The sequence below is a fragment of the Procambarus clarkii genome, chromosome 9, assembly GCF_040958095.1.
Source record: "Procambarus clarkii isolate CNS0578487 chromosome 9, FALCON_Pclarkii_2.0, whole genome shotgun sequence".
Classification (NCBI taxonomy): Eukaryota; Metazoa; Arthropoda; class Malacostraca; order Decapoda; family Cambaridae; genus Procambarus; species Procambarus clarkii.
Window position 1 is genome coordinate 21,945,141 of NC_091158.1, and position 13,773 is coordinate 21,958,913.

A 13,773-nucleotide genomic window follows, 5' to 3' on the forward strand; every position below is an offset into this window, starting at 1 on the left:
AGGTAAGTCTCCCAGCGGCCGTCCCAGGAGAGCAGCAGCAGCAGCAGCAGCAGCAGCAGCAGCAGCAGCAGGTGGTGCATAGATCAGGCCCCTCAAGGAAATATACCCTAGATATATCACAACATTATCCAGCCAGCTTCCTGGCCTCCGCCCCTATCTCCCAGTACAGTTGATATTTGTACACATAACAAGTCTGAGTTCTGTTGGGAATATATAAGCCTAGCTTAGGTATACCTGCTGAAGGATATATTGCACAATACGTATCTGTGGTGGGAAAAGAGTACCGGGGAGTACTTGTGGGTACTGGTGGGTACTGGGGGGATGGGGCGTGATTGGTCAAGACTTCGTGCAGACTCCGTGTGTCAGGTTAGGTGAGTGAGTGTGTAAGCCAGTGCACGATATCTCTCTCTCTCCCTCCCTCGCTATCCTCCCATTCAACTCTGATGCATTTGCATGCATCTGTCATTGTATTAATTTTTTTGCTTAGCTTCAAATCTAGAACGACACCAAGAACATTTGCGGAAAAAAAACCCTCAGCAACCCTGAAAGACGAAACAATGGCATATATATACTCTTGAAAATATCAAGGCAAGCGTGGCATCTGGCGGTGTCTGGCAGCCAGCCGGGTCTTCGGTAACGCCGCCTATATATAAGAAAGGCAACGTCTTTTTCCCAGTCAGTCCATTCCTTTCACACTTTGGGTTGCATAGTGGCAGTCGTGGTGGAGGCTTAAGACCCAGATCAGTCTCCAAGATGAGGGACTCTGGCCGCTGTGGGCTGTTAATATTGCTAGGTGAGGCACTCCTCTCTCCTTAGAGGGCGTCTGGACGTCACCTCAGGATTACTTCAGTGTGTGCACTTGAGTGAATGACCCGTGACGTCTCTGAAGTGTCGAGTGATGATATAACTACAGTGATATAACTAGCATATTTCACCCCTTACATTCTAATATGCTTCCTACACCATTCAAATATATATTTTTCAGAAATATATATATATATATATATATATATATATATATATATATATATATATATATATATATATATAGTATAAATATATATATTGTATATATGCATATGTGATATACAGATATACAGATATATGATATATATACATATATCTGTATATAATTCAGCCATCCTGTTGAAATGACATTAACTTACCGTAAACACTTACTGCGCTGGGAAGTGCCAAGATGTTCTGATGAACCACCAAAAGTAGACGTTTTGTATTGATGAATGTGGCCAAATTGGGGAACTTTTCTAACCTCAACATTAATATAGAACCGCCCCTGACCTGTCCTAGGAACCGCCCCTGACCTGTCCTAGGAACCCCCCCCTGACCTGTCCTAGGAACCGCCCCTGACCTGTCCTAGGAACCGCCCCTGACCTGTCCTAGGAACCCGCCCCTGACCTGTCCTAGGAACCGCCCCTGACCTGTCCTAGGAACCGCCCCTGACCTGTCCTAGGAACCGCCCCTGACTTGTCCTAGGAACCGCCCCTGACCTGTCCTAGGAACCGCCCCTGACCTGTCCTAGGAACCGCCCCTGACCTGTCCTAGGAACCCGCCCCTGACCTGTCCTAGGAACCGCCCCTGACCTGTCCTAGGAACCGCCCCTGACCTGTCCTAGGAACCCGCCCCTGACCTGTCCTAGGAACCGCCCCTGACCTGTCCTAGGAACCGCCCCTGACCTGTCCTAGGAACCGCCCCTGACCTGTCCTAGGAACCGCCCCTGACCTGTCCTAGGAGACTTAGACCTAGTACAGGCTGTATTAGGCCGAATGGTGTACATTAATGTGTTATACAACGCCTGTGAATGTTTTAAGTTTTTTTTTTTTAGCTTTATCTTCCCACGGGCTATAAAATTAAAAAGTACAGAACGTGTACTTTTGTATTTCAAAGTACAAAACGTGAACTTTCTGGTGGTTCATCACTACATATTTGGTACTTTCCAATACATAGCTGCTACTAATGCTGTCATTTCATGAGGATGGGTGGAATTATATATATATATATATATATATATATATATATATATATATATATATATATATATATATATGCTGACGTATCAGTGGCCAAGAGAGAGGCGCTTACCTATCATTTGCTCTATTGCAATCACTCTGCGCAGGAAGAGCGCGCTCAATTTCCTCTCTAATCCTCTCATCAATTGTAATAATTGATGAGAATGTAGGAAGCCACCCCCACCCCCCCCACCCCCCCCCCCCCCCCCCGCGGTGGTGGAAGTCACCCATCCAGTTACTTACCTAAACCTGAATGACCTTTGGAAGTGCTCATCATACAGTGTGTAATGATGTAGATGTTGGCGTATACTGTGGGAATGTGTTCTCTCTCTCTCTCTCTCTCTCTCTCTCTCTCTCTCTCTCTCTCTCTCTCTCTCTCTCTCTCTCTCTCTCTCTCTCTCTCTCTCTCTCACACGTTCCTTATCTGTCTGTATATACGAGTACTTCTTGTTCCCTCGGTACTCGTGGAGTACTGTACATAAATGCATCCGCCCTCCCTCCCTTCCTCTGTTGTTTGGGTTAATTCACGTATAGTACTTCCGCTCCGGTGAGACGCTTGGCATCCGGACAGGTACTGACGCAACGTTATCATTAGTTCCCTCCTTCCTCTCTCTCTCTCTCTCTCTCTCTCTCTCTCTCTCTCTCTCTCTCTCTCTCTCTCTCTCTCTCTCTCTCTCTCTCTCTCTCTCTCTCTCTCTCTCTCTCCTTCCCTCTTCCACACACTCTTTTCAATCTCTCCTCTCGAATAATTCATCGCATTTTGACGTGAAAGTCCCGAATGGACAAAATATGATGTACTATTAGTCATTGCGGCCTACAGACATTCCCGTTTTCTGTGCGTGGGATTTGTTAGCTTAGGTTTGGGTAGTTTAGTTCATTATTGTTTCTGTTATGACAACTCGAGGGGACTGACTGCTCGTTTCCCCTCATGCTCACTCTCCTCTTCATCCCCCCCCCCCGTCCCCTTGGTCGGCGTTCAATCCCCGACCGTCCACAAGTGGTTGGGGCACCATTCCTTCCCCCCGTCCCTTCCCAAATCCTTATCCTGGTCCCTTCCCAGGCTTATACGGTCGTAATGGCTTGGCGCTTTCCCCCTGATAGTTCCATCCCCTCCCTTCCTCTTCCTTCTCCTTCCCTTCTCATTTGTCCTCTCCCTCCCCTCTCTTCCTCCCCTTGCTACCACCTGTGCCCCCTATCCTATCAATATCTCCTATTCCCTCCTCCATCTTGCATGCTGCTGCTGTACCATCTTCACCTCTCCCCCCTCCGTCTTGGAGACAAAAAACCCACCCACTCCAAGGCGAAGTCGACTACACTTTCGCCAGCGTGGCCTCCAAAGTACCGTGTCCGCTCACCCGTGGTGGCCGTTCTTCCGTTCATAGCCATCTGTCTTCAAGATGCCGCGGGTGTAGAGTAGGGGGTAGGCAGAGTGCTCGTCTACACTGCTGGCGTAACTCTGCCACTGAGATCTGGCTCTTAGGCACGCGGGTTCCGGTGGTGTTAGCAACGGTTCTTTTGCGTGCGAGTGTGTAATTGATGCGAGGATTGGAGGTGGCGGAGGTTGCTATAGGTGATTCAGGGAGAAAGCGACGGGTATTTGGGAGAACGATGGCATCTTAGTCTATCTAGCGCCACCAGGCAGTGGTCGTTGGTCTTGCGTGAGGTCTTAGCTATGGTCTTGCGTGAGGTCTTAGCTATGGTCTTGCGTGAGGTACGAACTATGGTCTTGCGTGAGGTCTTAGCTATGGTCTTGCGTGAGGTACGAACTATGGTCTTGCGTGAGGTCTTAGCTATGGTCTTGCGTGAGGTACGAACTATGGTCTTGCGTGAGGTCTTAGCTATGGTCTTGCGTGAGGTACGAACTATGGTCTTGCGTGAGGTCTTAGCTATGGTCTTGCGTGAGGTCTTAGCTATGGTCTTGCGTGAGGTCTTAGCTATGGTCTTGCGTGAGGTACGAACTATGGTCTTGCGTGAGGTCTTAGCTATGGTCTTGCGTGAGGTACGAACTATGGTCTTGCGTGAGGTCTTAGCTATGGTCTTGCGTGAGGTACGAACACAATCACTGTAATAGTCTTGCAGGTAACTTTGAGACGCTTCAACACTAATATTGCTATAGACTCGCTGGTGTCAGGATGTGTGCTCTCTCCTAAGGATGCTCTCGTCTCCCCCTGGCTAATATAGAGGTGGTGGCTGTGGTCCTAGCCGGCCGGGATACTATCCAGGACCTCTCTGACGAAGGCTTGGACACGTCCCCCGCTTACGAGACTTCGGGAGGCGGCGTGGCGAAGGACGCCCTCGACGATGTGGTGGTAGAGGGCGCCATCAGACTCACCAGGTCTCGTCTCCCCCGGGCGCTGCTGGGGGGAGGCACCGTGGCCGGAGGCACCCCAGGGCACGACTTCCCCGTCCTCAACTCCGTCCCAGTTACCGTCTTCAACTGTCGCGATAGACAACATGGCTACTACGCCGATGTCGACACCGCCTGCCAGGTCAGTGCTTGGGGACGTAAATATACCAGTGTGTGTGCGTGCGCTAATTTTTTTCTAGGGTTGAGTGTTAACTGTTGGGCTCCGGCTTACTAGCTGCAGATTGGCTCATGTAAACGCCCCTTCTGTTTCCTCCTAATATCTTCTTTTTAAAACGACTTAGTAAATTTAATTTTACAATCCTAACTAGTTCATTTCATTTGCTAACTCTTACTTATGACAAAAAAAAAGGTTCTTCTAGCATCTCTGTGACTCGTCTGCACCTTAAATGTCTATCCTCGTTGCCCTGTTCTTCACTATCTTACATTGAATTTTTCCTCTTTACCAGCTTGATCGATATCCCCTGAGAATCCTGTATGTCGTGATCATGGCTGTACGATCCCTACTCTCAGGTGTGGTGAGGTTCAGTTCCCTTAGCCTTTCGTCGCAGTTCACCCATCAGTGCTTTCTTCTAGAGGTTTTTTCTAGTTTGCTTTTGAGTTTTTTTTGAGGCGAGGGGTTCCTGGCCTGGGCGGTGTACTCCACGATGGACCTCGTGTACCGTACTTTGATGGTCCTCTTCCTTAGGTTCTGAAGTGCTTTATCTTTACCAGTGTTATGTGTGCTAAATTTTTATCTTATTTCTGTGTGTTTGTGATGCTGGAGGCTGCTGGTTATACGATCTTCCAGGTCCTTTACTACTTCCGGTTTACAGACGCCTCTCCTTTTCATTTCATACTTTTCAGTGGTATTTCTCGGCAATTCTCATGACCTTACATTTATCTGGGTTGAAGTCTAGTAGCCATTACTTCAGGCATTCCTGAAGTTTATCCTGGTCGTTGCAATACTTGTTTATGATATGACTGACTTGAATAAAATTGATGTATTTATGTATACATTATCATATATGTATATATTTATGTATACATTAGTATAATTGTACTAATCGTACGTATAATTGTACTAATAATTGTATAATTGTACTCCACTTATGACCTCTCACCACTCTGAGGTCTCTCCTCTCACCAGAACCCTGTTTTATATTAGATTTTAGTTTCTAACTCAATTTAACACAATCCCAACCACCTGATCGATTCCCAAGTTTGTGTAGCAATGTCTCGCGTGGAACATTATCAGATGTCTTCTGACAGTCCTGGAAGACGGTGTCTCCTTAGCCTTCACTTTCCTGTATTGTCGTTGTCGCCTTACCATTCAATTCCGGTAGATTCGTTAAACAGAATTGATCTTTTCTGCAGCCACGGTGATGTTGACAGAGTTTACACTCTACAGATGATTCTCTACTGTCTTCCTGTTGATTCTGTCAAGGGTATTAATGTAAATGCATGCGAACGACATTCATTCTGTAGGTAATGCTCTTAAGCCTCTTCCCCCTTTTTTCAATAAAGGCATCACGATGGCTATCGTCCATTCCAGTGGAATCTTCTCTCTTTGTGTACTGGAGTATTGTAGATTACTGCCAGTGGTCTGATCAGTACTGCGACACCTGCCTTTACTATCATTGGGGGAAATGAAGACTTTATCTTTTGTTTAATCCAGTACCCTCTAATTGCTTTCTCACTTCCCCTGCTGACATATCTGAGGGTAAGACTTCTGCCAGTCAGGGTAAGACTGGCGCCAGTCAGGGTAAGACTGGCGCCAGTCAGGGTAAGACTGGCGCCAGTCAGGGTAAGACTGGCGCCAGTCAGGGTAAGACTGGCGCCAGTCAGGGTAAGACTGGCGCCAGTCAGGGTAAGACTGGCGCCAGTCAGGGTAAGACTGGCGCCAGTCAGGGTAAGACTGGCGCCAGTCAGGGTAAGACTGGTGCCAGTCAGGGTAAGACTTCTGCCAGTCAGGGTAAGACTGGTGCCAGTCAGGGTAAGACTGGTGCCAGTCAGGGTAAGACTTCTGCCAGTCAGGGTAAGACTTCTGCCAGTCAGGGTAAGACTGGCGCCAGTCAGGGTAAGACTGGCGCCAGTCAGGGTAAGACTTGTACCACCGGAGGACAATGTAGGGGAGATATGATCTGCCCGGTCATTAATTATGCGTCATAAATATAGGTCTAATTTCTTAAAAATGTGTCGTTTGAGCTTTATATAATTAAATAATATGTACTGTTCAAATCTGGTTGATAATATATATTAAAGAGACTTATATTAGAGTCTTATCTCTTATATTAGATAAGAGTTCAACATAATTATCATTCATACATAAAACTTAGTATGTAGAAATATAACAAGTTTTATAGATATATAGCTGTTAATGTATGATCTACTGGTCCACTATTGCATATGTAACTGATATCATCCTACAGGTGTTCCACGTGTGTCATGCAGACGGCCGCATGGACAGCTTTCTCTGTCCCAATGGAACCATCTTCCAACAGCAGCAGCTTGTATGTGACTGGTGGTACAACGTCGACTGTCAAACTTCCTTTCAACACTTCGGCGTCAACTTAGAGATCGGCAAGGTGTCCACCACGTCTCCCCATGCCTCACCAGCCTCTGGGAGCGACGGTTCCCGTGGGTCCAGCTTCGGAGGTGTCGCAAGACAAACCGCAGTAACCTCTTCCTCGGCAGGAGTTCACTCGGGGGTCACTGGAAGAAGCGGTTTCCTAGGTTCTCAAGGATCAAGTGGAGGTGCGTTTAGTGCCACGCGCGCTCCTGAAGCCGCTTTCACGCCATCAGGAGGGAGTGGGACGTCTGTTAACCATGTGGAAGCAACTGTTAGAGCAACTGCAGCACAGTCTAGTGCTTCTGGGAGGAGCCCATTTTCGTCATTCCAAACACCCACGAATGCCCCAACACCAACTCCAGCACCGACAAGAGCTCCGTCATCAACAAGAGCTCCACCTCCAAGAACGCAAACTCCATTAAGAGCCCCATCGTTTACAAGAATTCCAACACCTCCAAGAGCTCCAACGCCCTCAAGAGCCCCAAAGTTTACAATAACTTCACCTACAGGAGCACCAACACCTCCAAGAGCACCAACACCTCCAAGAGCTCTTACGCCTTCAAGAGCCCCGACGTTTACAAGAAATCCAACACCTATCAGCGCACCAGCACCTCGAAGAGCATCAACACCTCAAGGAACTCTAACGCCTTCAAGAGCCCCAGTAACTTCAAGAGGTCCAACAAGAGTAGCTGTGTCGCGCCGCCCTCTGCCACCACCAACCGCCAGATTTGACGCGCCTCTCCAGAGTTCCAGCAGGCCGCCTCCAGACGGTGTGAATCTCCTGATTAGTGGCATTCAGAGCACTCAGATCCCTGATAATGTTGCCGATGCCAGAGATACCGGATTTGGCGTCCCACTACCATCCTTAGGAGGAAACCAAGCCCCTCAGAACGTAGTACAAAGCACACACCGTTTCCAAACTAGTCAGGGTGTTAGTTTGAGCAACACACGACCACAGACTGCAGCTCCAAGCCATAAATCTCAGGACGACAGTAGGAGGAGCCACAACTTTGGAATTGGTCAGCCTGCAGTGCCCATCACGAAACCTACGACTACAGCAACCACTAGCAGAGGCTCTGCTACTTTTGGTCGACGAAGTCAGCAGACTTCGGGAGTAGGACAGCCTGTTGGGGTACCTCTTCCCTTATTAAGCAACATTGCCAGTTCCAGCGGCAGTCATCAGGGATCTTCAGCTTCCAGGGCGTCTCAAAGTCATCAGGGATCTTCAGCTTCCAGGGCGTCTCAAAGTGGTCAGGGATCTTCAGCTTCCAGGGCGTCTCAAAGTGGTCAGGGATCTTCAGCTTCCAGGGCGTCTCAAAGTGGTAGCACCCATCTTGGGGCCCCACAAAGAATTCCTGGAGCTGTTGGCACATCTTCTCAACAAGGAACCACGCAAAGCGGATTTGGTATTCCTCTACCAAGTCTCTCTTCAGCAGGAGGCTTCCAAGGGAGCTTCGGGGTTCCACTTCCTGCCAGTGTTGGAACTTCGAGTGGAAGATTTGGCGCCACGACCACCACGACTGGAGGCACAAGGCGGCCGTCACTGGGCACTGGAGGAGCTATCATCATTGTGGAAGATGACAGAGATGACCGATTTGATTTAGATGACCGATTCGACGATGACCGATTCGATTTGGATGACCGATTCGACGATGACCGATTCGATTTGGATGACCGATTCGACGATGACCGATTCGATTTGGATGACCGATTCGACGATGACCGATTCGACGATGACCGATTCGATAATGACAGTCGTGATTTAGACGACCGCTTCGATGATGACCGATTTGATTTGGATGACCGATTCGACGATGACCGATTCGACAGGGCCAACTTCCTGAGAACTTCGAGTAACCAGGGCAAGGTGGTGCTCCTACCACCTTCAGAGATCCAGCTACCGCCTCCGACCACCAGATTCTAACGGGACACAGCTGGGGGCGCCTCCCCCCAAAAAAAAATCCAAAATAATAAACACGGGGGAACTTTGTGGGTGTGCCCGTGTCCACCTCCCTCCACCGTGGAATGACGATCTGGAACACCAAGCTGTTGGTGTTGGCATGATTGTCTCCTATTCGAACCTTCAGTGCCTCATTGGGGAGTGCCTATATTTGTCCCTATGTATATTGTGATATGTGATATTAAATAAGTGAGCTGTATATTTTCTGGTAACTGATTTGCATCCGAATTCAATCAACGCTGTGATTTATGAGGCGAAAAAATGACCTTTTCGGTATTATTTGATATGACCCTTATTTCTGGCTTTGTGGTTGCCAAGTCAAATAAAATAAGTATCTGAAAATACCATAGGCCTAAACGCAAACGTTCACACAAACACACATGTGCTTTGTTTTACACACACACACACACACACACACACACACACACACACACACATATATATATATATATATATATATATATATATATATATATATATATACACACACACACACACACACACACACACACACACTCTGGCCTGACGATAACTAGATCACACGTTCAAGTCCAAGTGACAATATTTGTAATATATATCTACATCTTATAGTATAATATTTTTGTATTTGTGAATTTCAATAGACTCGCATTATTTTGAAAGTGCTTTGTTATTTTTTTTCTGCTGTTCTTTGCGGCAGCGGACCCTCCTTTGATAGTGTGTAGTGGAGGCTGTCGTGAAGGGGCCCCTTACAGACCATACTGTGTCGTGAGGGGGCGCCCCTACAGACCATAGTGTGTCGTGAGGGGGCGCCCCTTACAGACCATACTGTGTCGTGAGGGGGCGCCCCTTACAGACCATACTGTGTCGTGAGGGGGCGCCCCCTACAGACCATACTGTGTCGTGAGGGGGCGCCCCTACAGACCACACTGTGTCGTGAGGGGGCGCCCCTACAGACCATACTGTGTCGTGAGGGGGCGCCCCTACAGACCATACTGTGTCGTGAGGGGGCGCCCCTACAGACCATACTGTGTCGTGAGGGGGCGCCCCTACAGACCATACTGTGTCGTGAGGGGGCGCCCCTACAGACCATACTGTGTCGTGAGGGGGGGCCCCTACAGACCATACTGTGTCGTGAGGGAGCGCCCCTACAGACCACACTGTGTCGTGAGGGGGCGCCCCTACAGACCACACTGTGTCGTGAGGGGGCGCCCCTACAGACCATACTGTGTCGTGAGGGGGGGCCCCTCAAACTTTGGGGGTGTAGCAGGTGTGGATTTTCCTATTCGTAATGCTGTACACTCTCGTGTCTGGGTGTACAGGGGGGACAGATTAGAGGGAGGGATGTTTTTATTTTTTATTTTTTATGATAATTATCTTTATGGTTTGGGCGCACTCGTCATATTGGGCCTTCCTGGTGTAGAGTAGTTCCTCTCGTTGTTCACCCGTGTGTTGCTGTTCACCCCTTGTGTTGTTGTTCATCCGTGTGCTGTTGTTCACCCGTGTGTAGCTGTTCACCCCTTGTGTTGTTGTTCATCCGTGTGCTGCTGTTCACCCGTGTGTAGCTGTTCACCCCTTGTGTTGTTGTTCATCCGTGTGCTGTTGTTCACCTGTGTGTAGCTGTTCACCCCTTGTGTTGTTGTTCATCCGTGTGCTGCTGTTCACCCTATGTTCATAATGTGTCTCCTGTCCTAGTGTTTACTGTGTTCACGTCATTGTTGTTTGTTTTTTGTGTCAATAAAGTAGGATTGTAAACATATTTGTTTTTTGTGTCAATAAAGTAGGATTGTAAACATATTTGTTTTTCTAACGATTTGTCTGTAAGTAGATGCTGTTCAGAGATGGTGCTATGTATTATATGTTTTCCATCGTGATGCTTGAGTATTTGGGAGGCATTGGGGGACTGAGTCAGGATTCCCTTTATGTGCACACTCACCAGCCGCACGATAAATGCTGCAGTGTGTCCTCGAGTCACAGAAAACGAAGCATGACCCATTTTCTATATTGATATTTCCATTGCCTCGAAGAGGAACCTTGTTAGGCTTATCAAGATCCCTCCAAGACACCGTCGACTGACCTGCAAGATGCACCCCTCAACAGTTGGCTGACACTTTGACCTCTTTTTGATTATTAGGGAAACAGAGAGGTATTATGTTTAAGGAAACATGGCCCAAACGTTTCCGTCCCGCGCGGAACTTGAGACCTTTCAGGTATCTTTTTTTTCTCTCAAGAGGAGACTCTGGGAGAGATTAAAGCCCCTTGCGGGTCTTTGTTGGTGTCAGTCATGAAATTAACGTGAGATTAGCTAGAATGTTTTATGTATCATTTATCCGCTCTGTGATTGACTACAATGCTCTACATCTCACACTGTATACCCGCCAAACACACACCGAAACTACGACGTTGGTGCAACGTTCGAACAAGGTTTAACACCACCTAACCAGTTATAACAACCAATATAGCAAGTTGTAACAACGTTCTAATACGTCATAAACACGTTAAGCCAAGATGTAACAACTTAATTACAAGTTGTAGCAAGCGGAAAATAGAGACAGTTTCGGTTTGTGTTTCCAGGGTACAGATAAAGAGCTAAAATCTCTTGAAACCTTGCAAAATGAAGCTATGCGTTTCATCCTTGGGACTCCAAAAGTCCACGAGAATAGTTAATATGAGAGCAGAGTTAAAATTGCCTGCCATGAGTGAGAGAATTTTGTTCATTTGTACAGTTTTCGGCGTGAAGGTATTGAGTAGATCTAGACAACACATGAAGTTTCAAGCTAAACTTTCTAATATCCTACACTCCCCTGAGGTCTATAGAAGAAGAACGAAATCTGATTATGCACTTTGGTTCTACAAAGTAGCCAACTCCATCAAAATATTAAATATGTACCCAACTCAATTAATGATTAATCAACCAATTACTCCATGGGATAATTGGGATCTATCAGTTGATTTTGTAATTGCACCTAAGATAGTGTACACTCTACATTATTAAATCAGTTAATACTGTACAGCATCGCTGAGAGTACTCAGGGTATGGGTAACGATGTGTATCAGTGCTATACCGACGGCTCTGTAGAAGGAGGTGGACGATGTACCGGATGTGCATGTAATATATTTGAACAATCTTCTCTCGTACATACAGCAATGAAGCGCGTCAATGACTGGGCAAGTACAACTCAAAACCGAACTTGCAGGAATATACCTTGCCACTGAATTGTTAAAAGACAAAGGCAGTGGACTTATATACTGTGACTCGCAGAGTGCACTCCTGGCATTGAACGACATAGTAGTAACACCCAGAAAATAGTCAGTGATATTCGAATGAATGTTTTTGCTGCTAAAGAAAACAGTTTTGAGATTAAATTCCTATGGATACCATCACTTTGTTGGCATCTCAAGGCATGACACTGTTGATATGCTTGCTAAGACAGCCTGCAGAAAACCAGTGGTAGAAATTGATATGGGTGTTTCATTAGCAGTGACAAAGAGAATACTTACACACAGGTATTTGTTTGTGTGTGTGTGTGTGTGTGTGTGTGTGTGTGTGTGTGTGTGTGTGTGTGTGTGTGTGTGTGTGTGTGTGTGTAAGAGGTGATCAATCAGTGTTTTATGTATTTCACTTCCTCACTTCGTGAGCTTTTCGATTTCTCCTCACAGCAATTGTCTCCTTAACTTTCATTCCGTTCAGCTTTCTCTTTAGTTATGCTCCTCATTCATCTGGTTATGATACTTTCATGTCTTTCACCCGGGCTCTGGCAGACTCGAACCCTGGACCCCTCGCGCGTGAGGCTCTTATCGACCGAGCTATTGAGTTGTCTTAATATTGAGGGGGTCTGGAGTTCGAGTCTCCTAGAACCCAGGTGACTGGGATGTATATTTCCTGGGAAGTGTGGATGACAGTTGACTTTTATGTCAATAATTATATAACCAAATAAATTTATTTATATAAATTTATATAACCCAAAGCGTTATAGGACAAAGAGTACTGGGAAGACGGGACACCACGAACACAATCAGGTTGTTTAGAACTATAAGAAGTTTGGATTGTGAAGTTTCGACACTCAAACTCTCTTTTTTTTTAAATGTCAACAAAGCCGCCATGATTGAGGAAAGATGTACAGGTTTCGTAAATGGGGGGTTGTGAAAATGGTTTATGAGTCCCCTGTCGAGAAGGGCGACGGATACAAGAGGCTTGACACACGAGGCCACGCCCACCACGAGGAGTGATCCGGACTCTCTTCTCTTGTGAGAGCCTCTCTGTGGTCCCGGGTTCGATCCCAGGCACCGGCGAGAAACAATGGGCAGAGTTTCTTTCACCCTATGCCCCTGTTACCTAGCAGTAAAAAATAGGTACCTGGGTGTTAGTCAGCTGTCACGGGCTGCTTCCTGGGGGTGGAGGCCTGGTCGAGGACCGGGCCGCGGGGACACTAAAAAGCCCCGAAATCATCTCAAGATAACCTCAAGATAACTGACCTTGTGTACAGGGCACTCACTGTGTGTGTCCCCCAGAACATCCCCCCCCCCCTGGTAGAAGATGTCACCGTTATCTTCTTCGTTATCACCGCCGGTACAAGATGTCACTGGACATCTCCCCGCTTGACGTCATTGATCACCTGCTGGCAGAGTTCCCACGGTGGTGACGTCACGGATCAGCTGGCCAGGTAAACAGTGGTGTGTGAACCAAGGTCAGTGAGTCCCTCCTCTCTCCTGTGTCTTCCTTCCCCTCCTTCCTCTCCTCCTCCCTTCTCCTTCCTCCCTTCCTCTTTACTTCCCCTCCTTCCTCTCCTTCCTTCTCCTTCCTCCCTTCCTCTTTACTTCCCCTCCTTCCTCTCCTTCCTTCTCCTTCCTCTCCTTCCTTCTCCTTCCTCCCTTCCTCTTTACTTCCCCT

The 13,773-nt window shown here is 47.3% G+C and overlaps 1 protein-coding gene across 1 annotated transcript; it reads left to right on the forward strand.

Annotated features, from left to right (window-relative positions):
- Positions 1-679: 679 nt before the first annotated feature.
- On the forward strand, positions 680-9,544 carry LOC123766163 (uncharacterized protein DKFZp434B061). The gene is made up of 3 exons (XM_045755079.2): positions 680-793; positions 4,209-4,516; positions 6,804-9,544. The coding sequence occupies exons 1-3, from the start codon at positions 754-756 to the stop codon at positions 8,865-8,867; spliced, it is 2,412 nt and encodes an 803-aa protein (XP_045611035.2). The 5' UTR covers positions 680-753; the 3' UTR covers positions 8,868-9,544.
- The last annotated feature ends 4,229 nt before the right edge of the window (positions 9,545-13,773 follow it).

What these genes read in the sequence shown, in the direction of transcription:
- LOC123766163 (XM_045755079.2), top strand. Translation starts at nt 754, where the DNA reads ATGAGGGACTCTGGCCGCTGTGGGCTGTTAATATTGCTAG. An exon ending in TGGGCTGTTAATATTGCTAG is followed by an intron (nt 794 to 4,208) that starts GTGAGGCACTCC and finishes TGGCTAATATAG; the next exon opens with AGGTGGTGGCTGTGGTCCTA. An exon ending in ATGTCGACACCGCCTGCCAG is followed by an intron (nt 4,517 to 6,803) that starts GTCAGTGCTTGG and finishes ATCATCCTACAG; the next exon opens with GTGTTCCACGTGTGTCATGC.